The sequence below is a fragment of the Callospermophilus lateralis genome, chromosome 7 (genome assembly GCF_048772815.1).
Source record: "Callospermophilus lateralis isolate mCalLat2 chromosome 7, mCalLat2.hap1, whole genome shotgun sequence".
Taxonomy (NCBI): domain Eukaryota; kingdom Metazoa; phylum Chordata; class Mammalia; order Rodentia; family Sciuridae; genus Callospermophilus; species Callospermophilus lateralis.
Genome location: NC_135311.1, coordinates 121,668,483 through 121,684,665, shown reverse-complemented (window position 1 = coordinate 121,684,665; position 16,183 = coordinate 121,668,483). Strand labels below are relative to the sequence as shown.

At 58.2% G+C, this 16,183-nt stretch overlaps 1 protein-coding gene across 1 annotated transcript in view; it reads right to left on the bottom strand.

The window, feature by feature from the left end:
• Positions 1-15,880, bottom strand: part of Adgrb2 (adhesion G protein-coupled receptor B2) — a 35,202-nt gene extending 19,322 nt beyond the window's left edge. Inside the window, exons 1-2 of the mRNA XM_076863054.2 lie at positions 15,821-15,880; positions 8,345-9,158 (exon numbers count right to left, since the gene is read on the bottom strand). Of these exons, the coding sequence (XP_076719169.1) occupies positions 8,345-9,143 (799 nt within the window). The 5' untranslated portion in view covers positions 9,144-9,158; positions 15,821-15,880. The remainder of the gene's footprint in view (positions 1-8,344; positions 9,159-15,820) is intronic.
• Between the last annotated feature and the right edge of the window lie 303 nt (positions 15,881-16,183).

Sequence of the window (16,183 nt, the reverse complement as noted above, 5' to 3'; positions counted from 1 at the left end):
TTTCCCTATGGCAGCCCACGACCCCTCCCAGCCTCCCCCATCCTGGAAGGCCCTCCCTGCACCCTCCTTCCACCTCTGACTACTGTCCGCTGGCTTCCCTCCACCACCCGTGAGTGGTCCCCAGCTGGCACGCCAGTTTCTCACCTGCCACTCACTTCCTGGCTCAAATGTCACCTCCCCTGTCGATCCTCTGCAGTCTGGCTGCTGCCCACATCTTTCTGCTGAAACCATTCTTGACAGAGTCATCAACGCCCTCCTCACTGCCGACTTCCGTGGACACCTCACAGGCCTCCTCTCGCTGGACCCTGTTGACCCTTCCTGCCCTCCGATGCTCACCTCCCAGACTCTTCCGGCTCCCTCTCGCCTCTCCATGGAGACAACTCTAGTCTCCTGGGCCAGTCTACTTTCCTGCCACTTCCCACAGCAGGCAGCCACCCTTGTCCTGTTCTCACTGCATGTTCACCCCCACGGCTTAAAGCACCCCTCTGAACCAACGCTGCCAGTCACCACGGCCAGCCCAGCCTCTCCCGGGCGCCACTGCTGTCCTAACCCTCAAACTCGGCTCTTCCAGAGTAGGACCCTCACCTCCTCTCCAATCTCCACCTCTGTTCCCGACCTTCTCTGCCTGGAAAACTCCTACTCAGCCTTCAAAACCCACCTCAGATGACCTCTATGAACCTTCCTGCTGCCCCTTCCACCTGCCCTTTCATCACAGATGGTTCCATTTTCTGACTGTCTGAAGTAGCCCCCTCTCCCCACCATGAGCCCTTTGAGAGAAGCTGTCTGTGATTCATCTCCCTAACCTCATGAATAGAGCCTGGCCCAGAAAAATGTCAATAAACAAACACCAACGAATGCCCTGCCCCTAGCTCCCCCCAGCAGGGGTCACTAGATATTTGTAATCTTGACTCCCCTACAAAGCTTCAGCTCTGGCGGAGGAGCGTCACAGCCTGACATGCCAGCCTTTACTGAAGGGAGTCTAAGACAAGCTCCGGGTAGGGCCCCCAAGCCCTCCACCCAGAACACCTTTGAGGCGACACCCAATTATCAGTAGGCGCTCTAGGGACTGTTCAGCCTGTGACCATGTGGCACCCTCCTCTCATTCAGCTCCTGTTAGGTATCCCGCCCTTCACCAGACCTAGATGTCACCCTTCCACAGCCCACTGAACTAGGACATGCCAGAGACCAGCCTGACCTGCCTGTCACGATGTGCCCTGCTCCCTGTGGCCTTCACGTCCTCCACTCCCAGCCACTTGCTGATCTGCCCAGAAGTAGGACTGGTGGTTTCCAGAATTCACCCGACTTGAAAACTGCCCCAGGCCCAGGGTTTGGGTCCCTCTCCCAGCCGTTGGAGCTGGGTCAGAGAGGGGAAGGCACAATCCAGGCCTACCCAGACTGGCTCCCCCGACCCGCCACCCCAGCTCCCTCAGCTGAAGCCAGCAATTTACTCCCCCACAGGGGAAAGCCAGTTCTCCCTCAAGGGGAGGAAGACAGATATGACCAGGCGGCATCTGCCGCAACAAACACTCATTCACACATATGCACAGGCCCCAGGCAACTGGGCCTGGATCGGGAGCTGAAGCAGGCCGAGTCCCGGAGGACAAGCAGGGCCCAGGCAGGGTATGAGCACCCAAGGGCCCTGAGTGGCCCACCCAGCCCCTCTGCTCGGCAGGCTCGCTGGACCAGGGCCCTGGCGCTCACAGACCTGCAATCTATCAGCCGTCCCCACAGCTGCCAGGCCCAGGCCCAGGCGGATCTGCTGCCTGGGACACGTGTCCTTACTCGACACCTGACGCCCTCTTTTGTTGTTTTGGATAAGGTAACATTGATTAAACAACTCCAGGTGCCAGTCACCACGCACGCGCCGACACCCTGTCTCATCCTCGTGAGAAGCAGTGCCGCCATTTCACTCAGGAGGAACAAGGCACAGGGTCTCACATGGGGGAGAGGCGGGGTGGGCTTCGCACCAGGGCTTGCTGACTCTGCAGGCCTGACGGGCTCTGACTGACCGACGCAGCTCGTCTTGAGCTCCCACCCCACTGGACCCTGGTCCTTGCCTCCATTACCCTGCTTTCATACAGTGTCTAATTTTTCCTCTGTGCATCTGCTCCCCTCTCTTCCCACGTGAGCCTGAATCTCTTCTGTGGCCTAAAATGATCCTCTGGGATCCCAGCCCTAGCCACAAGACTTCCCTGCTGAGGAGCATTCAGTGGCTCCCTGCTGCTACAACCAGCAGCCACCCTCCAGCCCTTGTCCTCCCCTGTCTGCCAGGCACCAGGCACTCTGCAAGGCCGTGTGGACAAGGGAGGGTACACTGGAGCCACACAGAGGTCTGGGTATGCTGACCCCCTCTTCTGTGGCCTCGTCCCCAGTTTGGCTCCTATGACAGCTCTACATATCCTGGGTTCCTCCCTGAGGGAGGGCCTCCATCTCCAGTGCCCCTCTTGCACAGAGGGCCTAGATTCTGGGCAGCCAGGCATGATACAGACGTCCATGGCCAGATATTCCTGGGGATTCCTCCACCCCAGCCAACAGGGGCCACCCTCGACTCACCACTGGTATCAGCAGGCAAGGTGTGCAGGCTCTTTGCCACTTGAGCAGGACAGTGATACCTGCCATGCTGTACTCCCCCAACTCCATGCAGTCCAGCCCCCTCAGCCTCTCATGTCATGAATGTGTTAAAAATAACCACAATAATCACCACTTCCACGGGAAGAGAGCGTGGCAATTTACGAAGCACCATTCCCTTCCCAAGGCTCTTCACATCCTCCCTGAGGCTGGCCACAGAGCCCTGAGTGGGCACCAACTGGTCCCCTGAAACACGGCTCTGCTGTGTCCCTCTATGGCTCCCTAGCGCCAGCAGGGCACCTTGTACCCCACGGTGCATCAGAATCCCAGGGGTGCAATGGGAGAGGGAGGGAGGTGGCTTTTGAAATCTCCAGGCTCCCCCGCTGCAGTCTAGTGTAACTGGGAATCCCTGCGAGACCAGGCACCCAGCCAGAAAACCAGTCCCCTTCCAATGACTCTTCTTCTTCGGGCCATGGACCTACCCCCAGCCCCCCACCAGGGCTGGCTGGGTCACTGCCACCTCCCCCATGTGGCCAGAAGCTCCTAGAGAACAGGGACCATCTGACTCAGTCTGCCTCCTCCACAGTGCCCAGTTTTCTCTCACTGCCTCAAGCCCCGGGTCACCAGGATGCGGTCCCAGTGTCTTGAGATGGCAGTCCTAGCCTCTGGCCCTGTCTCCAGCACTCGGGATGTCACCCAGCAACTCGTCTTCTTATAGCTCCTACCCGCAAGTTTGGTACCCCCACACCCTTGCATAGGCTGTCTCCTCTGCCTCTAAGCCCTCCAGAGTGAGGCTTCCCGAAGCCTGGGGCAGGGACGTAGGACGGCTTACACACGAGCCATGAAGATACGCCATATCCAGACTGGGGAAGTTAGCCCTTTCCCAGGTCTCTGAATCAGGGTGACAAGTGGCTGATCTGTCTGGATGGTGGGGTTTGTGCCTGTTGTCCAGATGTAATAAATAGTGCCCACTCCTTCCGTCAAACCCTCAGGTATCCCAGCTGAGATGACATGTTATACAGGCACCTTGATTCTAATCCTTCCAACTCCACGACAGATAAAGTCTCTGTGTAATCCCAGACTCTCACATGTCCCCACCCCGTGCGAATTTCTCTTTCTAACAAATGGAAAGTCAGGAAGAACAGCCAGCTAAAATTGAATAACTCTTTGTTTTCACTGTGGTTGCTTCTTTGGTTATCTTCTATTTCAGATAAGTGATTCTCTTTCCATTAACGATATGAAATTTCTTTTTAATATGTTAAATTTACAAAGTAATTAAATTTAAGGAGAAATGTCACAGGCTAGTGAGTTCCTATTCATTCCTCAAAACCCACCTCAGAGTCACCTCCTGTAGACTGCCTTCTCGCCCCTTTGGGGCCCAGTCCCCCATTGATCCTCCCTTGACATCTGGCCCATGCACTGTTGGACCTATTACACTAAATGATGATGACACAGCAGCTATTTGTCAGGGATCTGCCATGTGCCAAGTGCTGGGGTTCACATGTCTCCCAAGGCTTTGTGTGTTGATGTTCAATCCCCATTGGGAGGTTGTAAGAGGATGGAAACTTAATCTCACTATGGTGTTCAGAGGTGGGGCCTTTAGGAGGTGATTTGGGTTAGGAAAGGCCATCAGGGTGAAGCCCCCAGGATTGAATCTTGGTGGCTTTCTATACCTGTGCACACCCTGTCTCTTGCCATGTGATACCCTGCACTACCTAGGGACTCTGCCAGCCAGATGTCCATCCCCAGTTGTAAGCCCTTGACCTTGGAACAGAACTGTGAGCCAAAAACCTCTTTTCTTTCCAGCTTACCCATTACATGGTATTGTGTCATTAGCAACAGAAGACAGACTGGGGCAGCCAGACACTGTGCTAAGCACTCCCCACGCTCCAGCGCGTAATTCTCCCCATTCACTATTCCTGATGGCGGAATGCCTCTCACTATCCCCATTTTACAGGTGGTGATATATAACTTGCCCGTGGACACACGGCAAGGCCGTGGTGAGGTCAGGAATTGAAGCCAGGGCTGGGCCACTTCAAATCTGTGTACACTAGTGGTCACTCCACTGCACTGCAGGGCTTAAAGTGTGCCCCCATGCTGAACAAGACATGACCACGTGTGTGAGGACAGGCTGGAACTCAGTCCCCACTGAGAGGCCTGGGGGAGTCTGAGCTCGTTCTCAGGTAGAACGCAGTGCTCGGGTGGCACACACCTGGGCAAACAGGACCTTCTAGGAAACACCGCTGCCACCATGTGCTAGGCCTCCCCCACCCTGTCCTGAGAGGGGGCCTGTCTCCTCACTATCAGGCCTGTCCCCTGAATAGGCAGGGGACCCCACCTCCTGCACCAGACCAGACTGGCCAAAAGGAGCAATGGAACCTGTCCTGGAGGGGACAGTAGTTGAGCTGGGCTTAAAGGATGAGGCATTCTGGAAAACTAAGGGCAGAGGGCACTCCAGGGTGGGGAACAGCCCCAGCAAACGCAAGGAGACTGGAAAGCAGGGACTCAGGGGACAAGGAGGAGTGTCAGGTTGGAAGGGTAGGAGAGTAGAGGGAAGGCTGGGTCCAGGATGGGGCTAAAACATCTGGCTGAGCAGAGCTCTGGCAGAGCTGGGAAGGTCTGGGACGCTGGACCAGGGAAGTGAGGCACAGAGAACAGGGGATCCTGACGTCCCAAGGCGAGTAGCACCTTGTCCAGGTCACACACCAACAGAGGCAGAGTAGGGGTCAGAACCCACTCTTACCTCCCAGGAGACCCCAGGCTCACCTGACAACCACACCTCAAGACTAGAACCTGGATGATGGAGCAGATGGGCCAGCAGCACCCAGTCACGGATGGGAGAGTGCCCCAAGGGGACAGAGAGGACAGCTGAGGAAGAAGGGAGGCACATGGGGGCTCTTCCTCCAAGTGTCATTCAGCACAGCCATCCCCAGGAGCTGGTGCCTCCTCAAGCCTGGAACGGAACTACAGGCTGGTGGCCAGTCCTCAGGAGCTGGGCTCTGCAGCTGGTGCCACCTCTGTGACCCGCCTTCCAGCCTCAGCCTCAGCCAGCCTCTGTGCCAGTGCTGCGCGAGCTCCTTCCTGCCTGCCTTCCTTTTCTTCTTCTCCCCACACTTAACAGATTGCGGCAGCAAGATGGCACAAATTTATGGCTCAACTCACCAAAAATAACAAGAGATCTATCAAAGGCAGTTTGCGTGAAATTAACAGGCGCCTGTACCCTCTTGTCAAATGCACTCAGCTCTGAGGAGGGCCAAGCACCTCACTCGGTCACTGCCCGTAGTCCCCAGCCTCTTTGCTCTTTCAACACCAACCCAAGCTCACCCTCCGTGGTCTTGCTATTGAGCAGCTCCCAGGTATGCCAGGTAGGTAAACCCAGCTCCCCTGCCCCTGGCTGGAAGAGGGGTAGCGTGAAGGTCTCACTCTTTCTGTCACCACCGTTCCCACAAGTCTCACTATCTGGCAGCTCCATGAGCCAGCCCACTCTCAGGGAGCTTCGTAAAAGACACGGATGGAGGATGTGGAGAGGGTCCAAGGGCTTGGCAAAGGTGGCACTGCCACCAACACAGGATCCTCCAGGTCCTGAGGATGCCTCAGACCTGCAGACACACCCTGACATGTGCAACAAACTGAGTCATGTGCCTGCCATCTCTCCATCAGGAAGGCTGGACAGGAGGGAGGAGGTGGCAGAGCGGAAGAGCCTCCTGCTTGCAGGGGAGAGGAAGGGGCTAAGCCAGCCAGCTCTTGGTACAAGGGTGCAATCTGAGGTCACTTATGACGGCTGATGCCACTTTGTCCCATGCCAACTCCTGAGAGGAGCCCTCCTTAAAAGCAACCACATGGAGACATGCCAAGTAGGACGGGGAAAGAGCACAGGTCAGGCTTGGGAACAGCTTGGAGCATCAGCTCAGGGCTCCCTGCTCAGAGATGACACCAGGCCTCGCGCCCAAGAGCAATCAGCCATCTAGTCTCCATCTACCTCCAGTCCCCAAGGTCCCTGCAGAGGCTCTGATGATGGCCTTCCCACCACCAGCCCTTCTGACCCCTCGTGGTACCCCAGTTTCCAACCAACTCCTGCTTCCGGCTTTAACCAAACCCAGCTGGCGGCTCCTGGCTCAGGCTCCACATGGCAGTCTGCCCAGAGGTGCCTGCCCATGAGGGCAGAGCCTTGCTTCATCCACTGCAGACCACTGGACCAGTGGACCACAGGGAAAGGCAGACAAAAGAACCTGCCCTCTGCCAAGCAGAATGGGGAAGGCCCCCAAGAGTGACGGGCAGTGGCGGCCACTCAGGAAGAGCCATAAACCTCCTGATATACGCCTGGCGCTCTCCACCGATGTTCGACAAAGAAGCAAAATTCAATTTCTTCCTGCAGGCACTAAATCCCAGGCCAGCCTCCAGGGCCCGTAACCTGCCCACAGCCTGGCTGTCACTCGGACGGCTTCATCGGCTGCTGTTAAGAGGCCAAGCTGGCCTGGGAAAGGCCACAGCAAGGCCACTGGGCACTCACCATTCATGGGCATGATGCCAGATGTCTCATGGGGTAACCAAGAAGTCCCCCTTCCAAAGCACTGGGAGAGGCTACTGTTATTATAACACCTCCTCTAACTAATTCAGGGATATCTCCCCATTTTACAGACAAAAAAACTGATGCCTTTGTTACTCAAGGCAAGAGTTAAAAGCAGTGCCCAGCTCCAGGGTTCTAGCCTCCAAAGCAGGGATAAGGACAGGCCACACCCTCCAATCCTCCCTGCAGCCCTCACATGAAGCCCCTGACCCCTCATGAAACCCAGATGCCCCTCCTGACTTCCACCCTTGTGTCCCCTTGCAGGTAGACTAGCACTTGTTATCCAAATGGGGAAACTGAGGCTCAGGGTGGCGAGGGGCACCCTCTATGGGGACCAGCTCCCAGATTTGCCTCCCTCCCGCCCCCATGTCCTTGACCCCTGTTCCCTGCCAGGCTCCCTGACCAGTCCCCAGCCCAGCACTGTTCAGCAGGCATGCAGGATCCAGACAAGGGGCTTGGGGCTTTTGAAGCTTCAGGAAGCAGGTCAGTGGTCATGGCCATAGGAGCTGGGGTGGTGCGGGAGCAGGCAGGACTCAAGGGCTTGCAGAGCTTTTGCCCAGTCAGCAGGAAGTTCCAGCAGCTGGCGGCCTCCGTCCCAGAAGACATGGGCCCACAAGGGGAGAGGGGATGCTGGGAGCAGAGCCAGCCCAGCCCTCTAAGGCAGCCTGGAAGCTCAGGCCTCTTCACCCAGGCACACTCTTCCTCGTTTCCTTCTGCCCTGACCCTGGGACACTGCCAAATATCACTGACCCATGTAGGCAGGAGTACATCTCTGCTCCCTGCCTACTCCAGCCTTCAGGCAAACTTGTCAACTTGCAGTGCCAGGGCCTGCCACGGCCACTCGGAGCTTGGGGCCTGGAATGCCCTCACTACTCCTTTGCCATCTCCCCCGACTTGTCCCTTGGGTTTCTGTTCCTGCTCTACTTCCTTTAGGAAGCCGCCCCTGGCTGCCCAGCTAGGGGGTCCCTTCCTGGGTTCCAATATCACTGCACTGTCTCAGCTGTACCCATTCATCCACCCAGACTGCACACTCTTCCAGACTGAGGTCTGACCCTGATCCATTCTGATGACCCCAACATCCAGACAAGGCTGAGCAAAGGTGACATCTGAGATGACTGCACAAATGGCCTGGGATCTGCCAGGATGAACATCAACAGACACCATAAGCACCCTAGGCACCCCATCCCATCAGCCCTTGCTCAGACTCACCATATCTCATCTCGGTGGTGAATAGGTCATTGCTGCTTCCCGAGTGCAAGTCGGCCTCGGCGGGTGGGGCTGGGCCCCCAGGCACCAGAGCATTGGACAGGGTGTGGGCAGCAGGAGGACCAGGAGGCGTGGTTGTGCTGGGGCCAGCCCCCGCCTCCCCAGGGCAGCTGCAGCCTGGCTGGGCAAAGCCACAGGCCCTGCCTGCAGCACGGCCACACTCCTCACTCCAGCGGCAGAGCACACCGCAGGTGAACTGGCTGGAGTTGTTGTTGTTGATGAGCAAGACCTCAACAAAGCGGAAAGCCAGGGCGGCGGGCGCCAGCAGGCGCGGGGCCTCGGAGGGCTCTGCTGACAGGCACAGCTGCACGAAGTTCTTGTCGAAGTGCAGGAAGGTGAAGGGGCCTGAGCCGCCACACAGCTCCAACCCCGCCGCTGCCTCCTCCTCCTCCTCTGGCCGCCCCACCTCTGACTCTGCCTGGGCCACCACCTCCTCAGGGCTAGGCCGCAGGCAGGTAAAGTTGACCAGATAGTGGTCCAGGGGCAGCAGGCGGGGGGCAAAGTGGGCGCACACCTGCTCCTGGCGGTTGAAGCGCAGGTAGAGGGAGTACTTGGTGGGGTCAGGGTTCTCCAGGGTCCAGGAGCAGCCCGAGGCGATGGTGGGAAAGAGGTCCTGCAGCGAGAAGGCCCCGTAGAGTACACCCGAGGCCAGGGCGGAGCAGGCACTGGGGGCAGGGTCGAAGGCGGTGGCCAGGCGCAGGGACAGAATCACAGACAGTAAGAGGGGACAGGCTGGGGTCATCCTATGTCCCTTGCCCTGTGGAGAAAGACAAAGGTCAGTGGGTCCCCACATAGCCGGCTCTGAACCTCCCTGGCCATCGAACATAGAGGGCATCTGGTCAGTCACTCAGGTCCACCTGTGTGATCTCAGACAAGGGACTTGACCTCTCTGAGCCTCAGTTTCCTTACCTGTAGAATGGAGTGGTGGCAGTACCTACCTCACAGGTTTCCTACAAGGGTGAAGTAATATAGATGAGGGCGGGCTCAGGAGAATGTTGGGACCTTGTCAGATCTTAACACCTAAGGCTTTAGTGTTGTCACTGTCATCCTATGGTTCCTCCCATGGGGCTCATCAACCACAAGCATCTGGGCTCCAGCGCTATCCCCACCACCGAACCTTTATCCCCCATGACTGTTGCTCTCAGTCACAGCGTGTCGTGATCAGCTGTGAGGAGTGTCATGCGTAATCCAACAGTAATTGTCAAAGTGCTGATGTTTGACAACGATTTGCTTTTTTATAAATCAGAGCAATTCAAGGTTATTCCCGGAACGATGTCATTCTCACTGGTGCTTCACTGAGTGGGAAGAAAGGGGTGGAGTTAGCCAATATGCAGGGGCCATGCCCAACCCAGCCAAGCCCATGGGAGGCAGCGTGAACATCAAGCATGTCACTGTTGTGGGTTTCCTGGTTGGAACATGGCAGACAGACATCCCGCAAGGGCATGCTAAGCTTGAGCCACAGCCCAACCAGCCACCTACTGACCAGGCAAGCCTCAGTTTCTTCATCTGCACAATGGGCACAGGAATTCCCCTCTAGCCTCTCTCTTCCCCTCCTGTTCCATGGGATTATCCTCCAAGGCTTGGCAAAGGACTGCTATTCCTGTTAAAGCCACCAGCTCACCATGACCCCTATCCTTTGCTATTTCCCTGGGGTTCACCTCATAGTCTTCAATCTCCTGAGTGGGGACCAGAGTTTATAGACTTGTACCTTCCCTTAAAGGGCTGCACTAAGCTGAGCTGCCAGCAGGTGGGACTGTACTCTAGGCTCAGGATGGTGTCCAGGACCCTATCCCAGGGCAGTCAGGCCAGAGGGGATAGGAGCTGAGCAGGAGAGAGAGGTGCAGGTGCCCTCCCACCCACCAGACCAGGCCGAACCACCGCCCACAGTCTCCCAGGCTCCTCCCCACTGACCGGCAAATGCAGCCTGGAGTGAGGTCTAAATCTGCCTCATTTCCAGGCCTACCCCACAAGTGACCCACAGAGCTCCCTCTTCCCAGCCACAGCACAGCTCAGAGCCCTGAATGGGTCCCTAGAGCCCAGCTCTTCCACATCAAAGGAGAAAAGATGAGGCTTGGAGAAGGAAGGCCACCTGCTCAAGATGACACAAGAATGGCCAGCTGGGCCTGGAATCCAGGACCTGAGGCTCCAGCCCTTGTTTCTCCCACCAGGAGTCCCTTGCTCCCTCCCTTTGCTTGTTGCTCACAATTCAAGCCAAACGGACAAGCTATGTACTCTGGGAACTGAGTGGCAGGCATAGGATAATACACAGGTATGGCGAGATTTTCCCAAGACACAGCTGCTCCCTGGGGACAGATTTCCCCTTGGCAGTTCTAAGCAGTAGGAAGGGGGGGCAGCAATTATCATTCCACCCCTTGCTGCAGCATCCACGACACTCCTCCATGCCCCAGATCCCAGATTCCCACATGCTGCTCCTCTGAGCCAGGCCTAAGCCCAGTCACAAACACAAACAAGCACCTGCCCCTCCCCAGCCATGCAGGAGGTGGGAGGAGGGTGGTGGAGGCCAGCTTAGGGCACTGAGGAGGAGCAGCACCACCCTCCTCCAAAGGCCACCAGCAACCAGAACAGTCTGGGGTCTCCCCAACACTCCTCATCAGAGCTTTAAAAAAAGGGGACCCATGACCTTCCCTATCCCACATCACGCCTGTCCCAAACTGTTCAACCCACCCAGCATACTGTGGCACCAGCAAAGCCAGCGGCTGATGATGAGTGACATCCAATCCCCCCCACTGCCCCCAATTATTTTTAAGCAGGCTGCAAAATTCAGGCCATGGCTACAGCTCAGCAGAGAAGAGGTGGGGGCTCATTATAACTGACCTCCCCTCTCCCACAGGGCAGGGAACCTCCCTCACTCTGCACCCGCACCTTAGCAGACGTGAGCTTGAACATCCTTGTGCCCTGAAGACACACACAAAAACATGCAAGCACAGGCATATGTGTAGGCAGGCGTTCATAGGTGCTGTAATGGATGAGCACACACAGACATACACAGACTGGTGAAAACCACAGATGTGTGATCTCACAGTTCACAGGAGTGCCCACACATGTGCCAATGTAGAGACACACACCTGCACACATAAAGAGATATGTACACATACTCCCAAGTGTGAACACACACAGGTTCAGCATATGACAGCTAAGGATCAGGTGGGATCTGCCCCTCCCTGTGTCTCTGAAGCCTGGTACCTCTGCTGCCGCCAACCCATCAGGAAGCATGAGATCCATACCTCCAGAGCCACCGCCTGGCTTCTCCAGAATTGAGCCACCTGTAAACGCTGCCCAAGCCTCCTCATCCACTCAGTCTCCTTCCAGCATTTTGAGACCTCACCCTGGGTGTGTATGACCCTCATCGTTCCTGCTGCTGGGGTGGGGGGTGCTCGGCTGGCTTCTTATGTCTCTTCCCACCCCTCAAAATAAGACAAAGATCCAATTCCAAGTTGAGTCAAAGACAGCCATTGATTTACTGAAGACCCTCCAGGATGTGTGTGTGTGGCAAGGGCCTGACCTGGGGCAACTGGCCCAGAGTCCTCCCCCTAAGCCACCCCCAGAAGGGAGTTCCCTTCCTGCCCCACCCCCATTCTCAGAACCTCACAGAAGCGCCCCTCTTGCCTGCTGAGGTCCAAGTCACTGCCTCTGGGAAGGCTCATTAGGTTGAACCCTAACAGTGGCTTTGCCAACTTTGAGCCCAGGAAGACAACAAACACCCAAGGCACAAGAGCTAGAGAGAAGCAGGGAAGTCAGCTACAAGGAAGAACTTCCTGAGGTCAGAGGAGGCTGATGGAAAGGGTCAAAAGGCCTCCCCCTTTGGGACCTCTCTGGGCTGACATGGGTGAGGATTTACCTGCAGCAATCTCAATCTCAAGAACCCTGTCCTCCAGTTCAGGAACCCCAGCAAGCTCCAGAATCCCACTCTGTTCTAGTACACTCAGGTCCCCTTCCTCTCAGACCCCACAGGCCTGCCCAGCCTTAGATTCCCCTTCTGTACCAAAAAAGGAATCCAAGGCTTCGCAACAGCTTTAAATGGCCAAGATAAGGCTGGGGCGGGAGGGGGGTTTGCATAAAGCGGCAGGGAAGGGGCGCCTCGGAGTCACGGCCGGTGTCCGGGATCCCCGAGATTGACTCGGGTCTGCCAGGCCAGTTGTGAAGGGGGACGCTGGTTGGCCGGGGGCCCCAAGCCCTGGCCGCGGGCGGGGGGAAGGGGGAGGGGCGGGGGAGAGGCGCGGCGCCGCACACATCCGTCGCATTTATCCACCTGGAAGCTCCAATTCGCCCGCCCGTCACTCACCCTCCGCCTCCCGTGCTCTTGCTGCCCGGCCCAGCCCTGGCCACTACGCAGGCGGGGACCCCCATTCGGGTCCTCCTGGTCCCCTGCCCAAGCACCGACCGGAGGGCAGGGTGCTCAGAGACTCCTCTCCCGAAGCTGTGGCACGCAGGAAGGCGCGCACCCGCCATCCTGCCTTGGAGCTGGTGGGCGGAACCACCGGGAGCTGGTGCCCTCGGTGCGGCCCTCTGCCCCTGACTGGCACCGAGGGTCGCTCCGCACCACTCTCGGGGTCCGCCTGCCACGAGGAGCGGGACTCCAGCGGGGGGGCCTCCTGAATGCCTTAAGCAGGTTTTGAAAGGCAAACTGACCCAGGGGACGAGGGGCGGCCGAGACCCCGGGGGCGGTGCTGCACGGGCGGCAGGGGAGGGGGCGGTGACTCAGCCGCCCTCCGCCCGCCTCCCCGGAACTTTGCAGCAGCTGGAGCCGCCGTTGCTACAGGAACCGAAAGCTTTTGTTCCCTGTGTCAGGGCTGCCCCGGCGGGCGGGTGGCTGGGAGGCTGCCACTCCCCGGTGGGACCCAGGTCCGACCACACTGCCCAGAGGACTTCCAGTGGAGCAGAAAGCCACGGGTTCGCCCCCCCTCCGTCCCTCCTTTTCCCTTGCCGGTTGTTCACTGTGCACTCAGGCCAAAGCCAGGTCTCTTCAAACTCCTTGAACCCTCAGGCCAGGTCGTTCCCTAACTCCGACCTGCGATGCTAACTGCCCTGCAAAGTTCCTGGTGGTGTCTGATCGTCTTGGAGGAAGTAGAGGCTCCTGTTAGCCCCAGAGTGGCCGATTTCCCACAGTCGGCCTTTGGGAGTCCTGACGGGTTTCTTCTCTGTACTGATGCCACCTTCCCAGCCTTTACAGTTGAACCTAGACCTGAGACCTTGGCCTGGTGTTCATGGTTGCCTCTATGACCAGAGCTGATGCCAGAGAGATCCAGTGGAATGCTGCAGAACTATTGAGGAGAGATGGGTAACTAACAGTCACGGGCCCCATGGATTCATAGCGGGTGGAGGGTGTTGCTGAAGGTGTTTTCTGCCTTTATTATCCTGGGGATTGGAGTGAAGACAAACCGCCCAACACACCTACCATTATTAATTGATAGGTGCCAGACACTATACGAACAATCTAATTTCATTCTCTCAACAAGTATATGAGAAAGCGAACACTGACCCATTTTACAGAGGGTCAACTGAGACTCAGAAAGGTTAAATAGCTTGCCCAGGTCACATAGCTTTTGAACCCAAGTCAGCCATCTGACCAAAAGCCGAGTTCCTAACTACTTTCTCAGCTTCATGACATGGGGATTGAGAGGTAGAGAAGGGAGCAGAGACCAGCTAGGACTGCCCTTTGTATTAGGGAAGTGCCCATGGGGCAAACCTCCCTACCCCCACCCCAACCCCACACAAACACCAGTCCCTTTCTGAAAAATGACAGGGGAAGAGCATCAGGGAGGAGGAACACAGGCTAATAAGCAGGGCAGGAGAGAAGACCCCTTGCCTTATCTCGGCACACTTGGTGGGGAGATGAAGAAGACACTTCCTCATCTCCCGACCACCTTCACCAGGACATACCCTGTGCAGTGCCCACACTGACTCCCACCCCTGTGGCAGTGCCGCTCTGGACACTCCCCAGATGCCTACCCTGTCCCAGGGTCAGGTGGATTCCCCAAAAGCCTAGCGGTGCCCAAATCAGACAGAGCACACCTTTGCCTCTACCCCACCCCTGGGGAGTGTCATGAGGTAGACGGATAGAATATCCCTGGAGACCCCTGTTTAAGCCCACACAAGCCCATCTAGACAGTCCTGAAGCCAGGGGCCAGTCCAGCCGGTCTGTGCTTGATGTTCAAGGGGCTCCTGACTTGATGCTGGGATGAACCCACCACCCCTCCCCATCCTCAAAGCATAGAACCTGACAACAGGAGTGTTTGGTCAGCGCTAGCACCAGGGGATACCCAGCATTGCCCACCACTCTTATCCCCAGGGACTTCCCAGAGCCAATCCTGCAGCCGCTGTAATGCTCCGGCTGCGGAAACCCGGGGTTGCCCGCGGGAGAAGGGGCGGCGGGTCCTGGGCTGCGGGCAGGGGGCGCCAGAGGACGCCAAGGGGCCCGGCCGGCAGCTGGCGAGGCGGGCAGGCGGGCAGCATCTCTGGGCCCGGGCGCCCCTCCCCCCGCGGGCAACAGACCCGGTCGCCCGCTCTGCATCGGCCGCGGCGCGGAGGACTTCCCGCGGCTGTGCTCTCCCCGACCGAGCCCATTGCGGGAGTGGCCACCAACTTCACAGCCTACAATCCACAAATCATGCCGGCCCCCGGGGTTGCGGGAGGGTGCGTCTGATGCCCGGCTCTTTGCCCAGCATTGGGAGAAGAGGGATGAGGGGTCCGGCCAAAGATGAACACGGGAATCAGGAATGCCGGTCCAGTTGAGATCTCGGCCAGAGGGAAAGGTCTTGGGGAAAACATGGGGGACACAGCCCCAATTCCAGGCTGGGGGGGAGGGGACTTGCAGCAGAGATTGGCGAGGGAAGGAGGGCTCTGGGCAGATATGGGGGAGGGGGCACTCGGGACAGAAATAGAGGGGAAGCTTGGTCAGGGTACAGGAACGACTCTCGGCAGAGACGAAGTGGAGGAGAGGACCAGGGTCCGGCATCCAGACTAGGAGGGGAGTTGGAGGGGGGAGACAGTGGAGCTGCAGGTTGGTGAGAGGGGTTCTAATCAAGATGAGGGGGCGCGCTGCCCGGATCGGGGCCGAGACAGGGAAAGACTCGAGACAGCGATGTGGGGACTGTCTGGGTCAGGATTCTAAAGGCGGGGCGGGGGGAGGGAGTTTAACACAGACCATAAAGGGTCGATCCAGGCTGGGGGAGGGGGTCAGAAAAAGGACTCACCAGAAATGAAGGGGGCCTAGACCCCAGGCTTGGGAGTTCCCAAAGAGACGGGTGGGTGAGCGTTGAATAGACTCTCGGGCGGAGGGAGAATTCAGCCGAGATGGGTTTAGAAAAGCGCCCCGAGTGCGGGCTGGTGCGGAAACTCAGTGCCGCGCCGGGAGGGTTCGGTGCGGGGCCGGTTGAGGGTCTGGGGCCGAACACTCACCTGGGCGCCGTCAGCAGCAGGAGCGGGGGCCGGCGCTGGCGGAGGCGGCCACGGGGCGCAAGTTTGCCATCCCTAAGGCAGGGGCCGGGCCGGGCGCAGGGCAGCTCGCTGCAGCCGCGCGGAGGGCCGGGACTCCCGCTCCGCGGAGCCGCGGGTGCAGAAAGGCGCCGTGGAACAGCGCGGGGCGGGCGGGCGGGCGACGGGCCGGGCGCGGGCTCCTGCCGCCGCCACCGCCGCCTCCTCGCCGCGCCGCCCCCCGTTCCCCCGCCCCGAGCACCGCCCGCGCCGCGCGCCGCCTCCTATTCGCGGGCGGCGGCCGCAGCCCCAAGCTCTAAAAACCCATGCCGCATCCTCTTCGGTCTC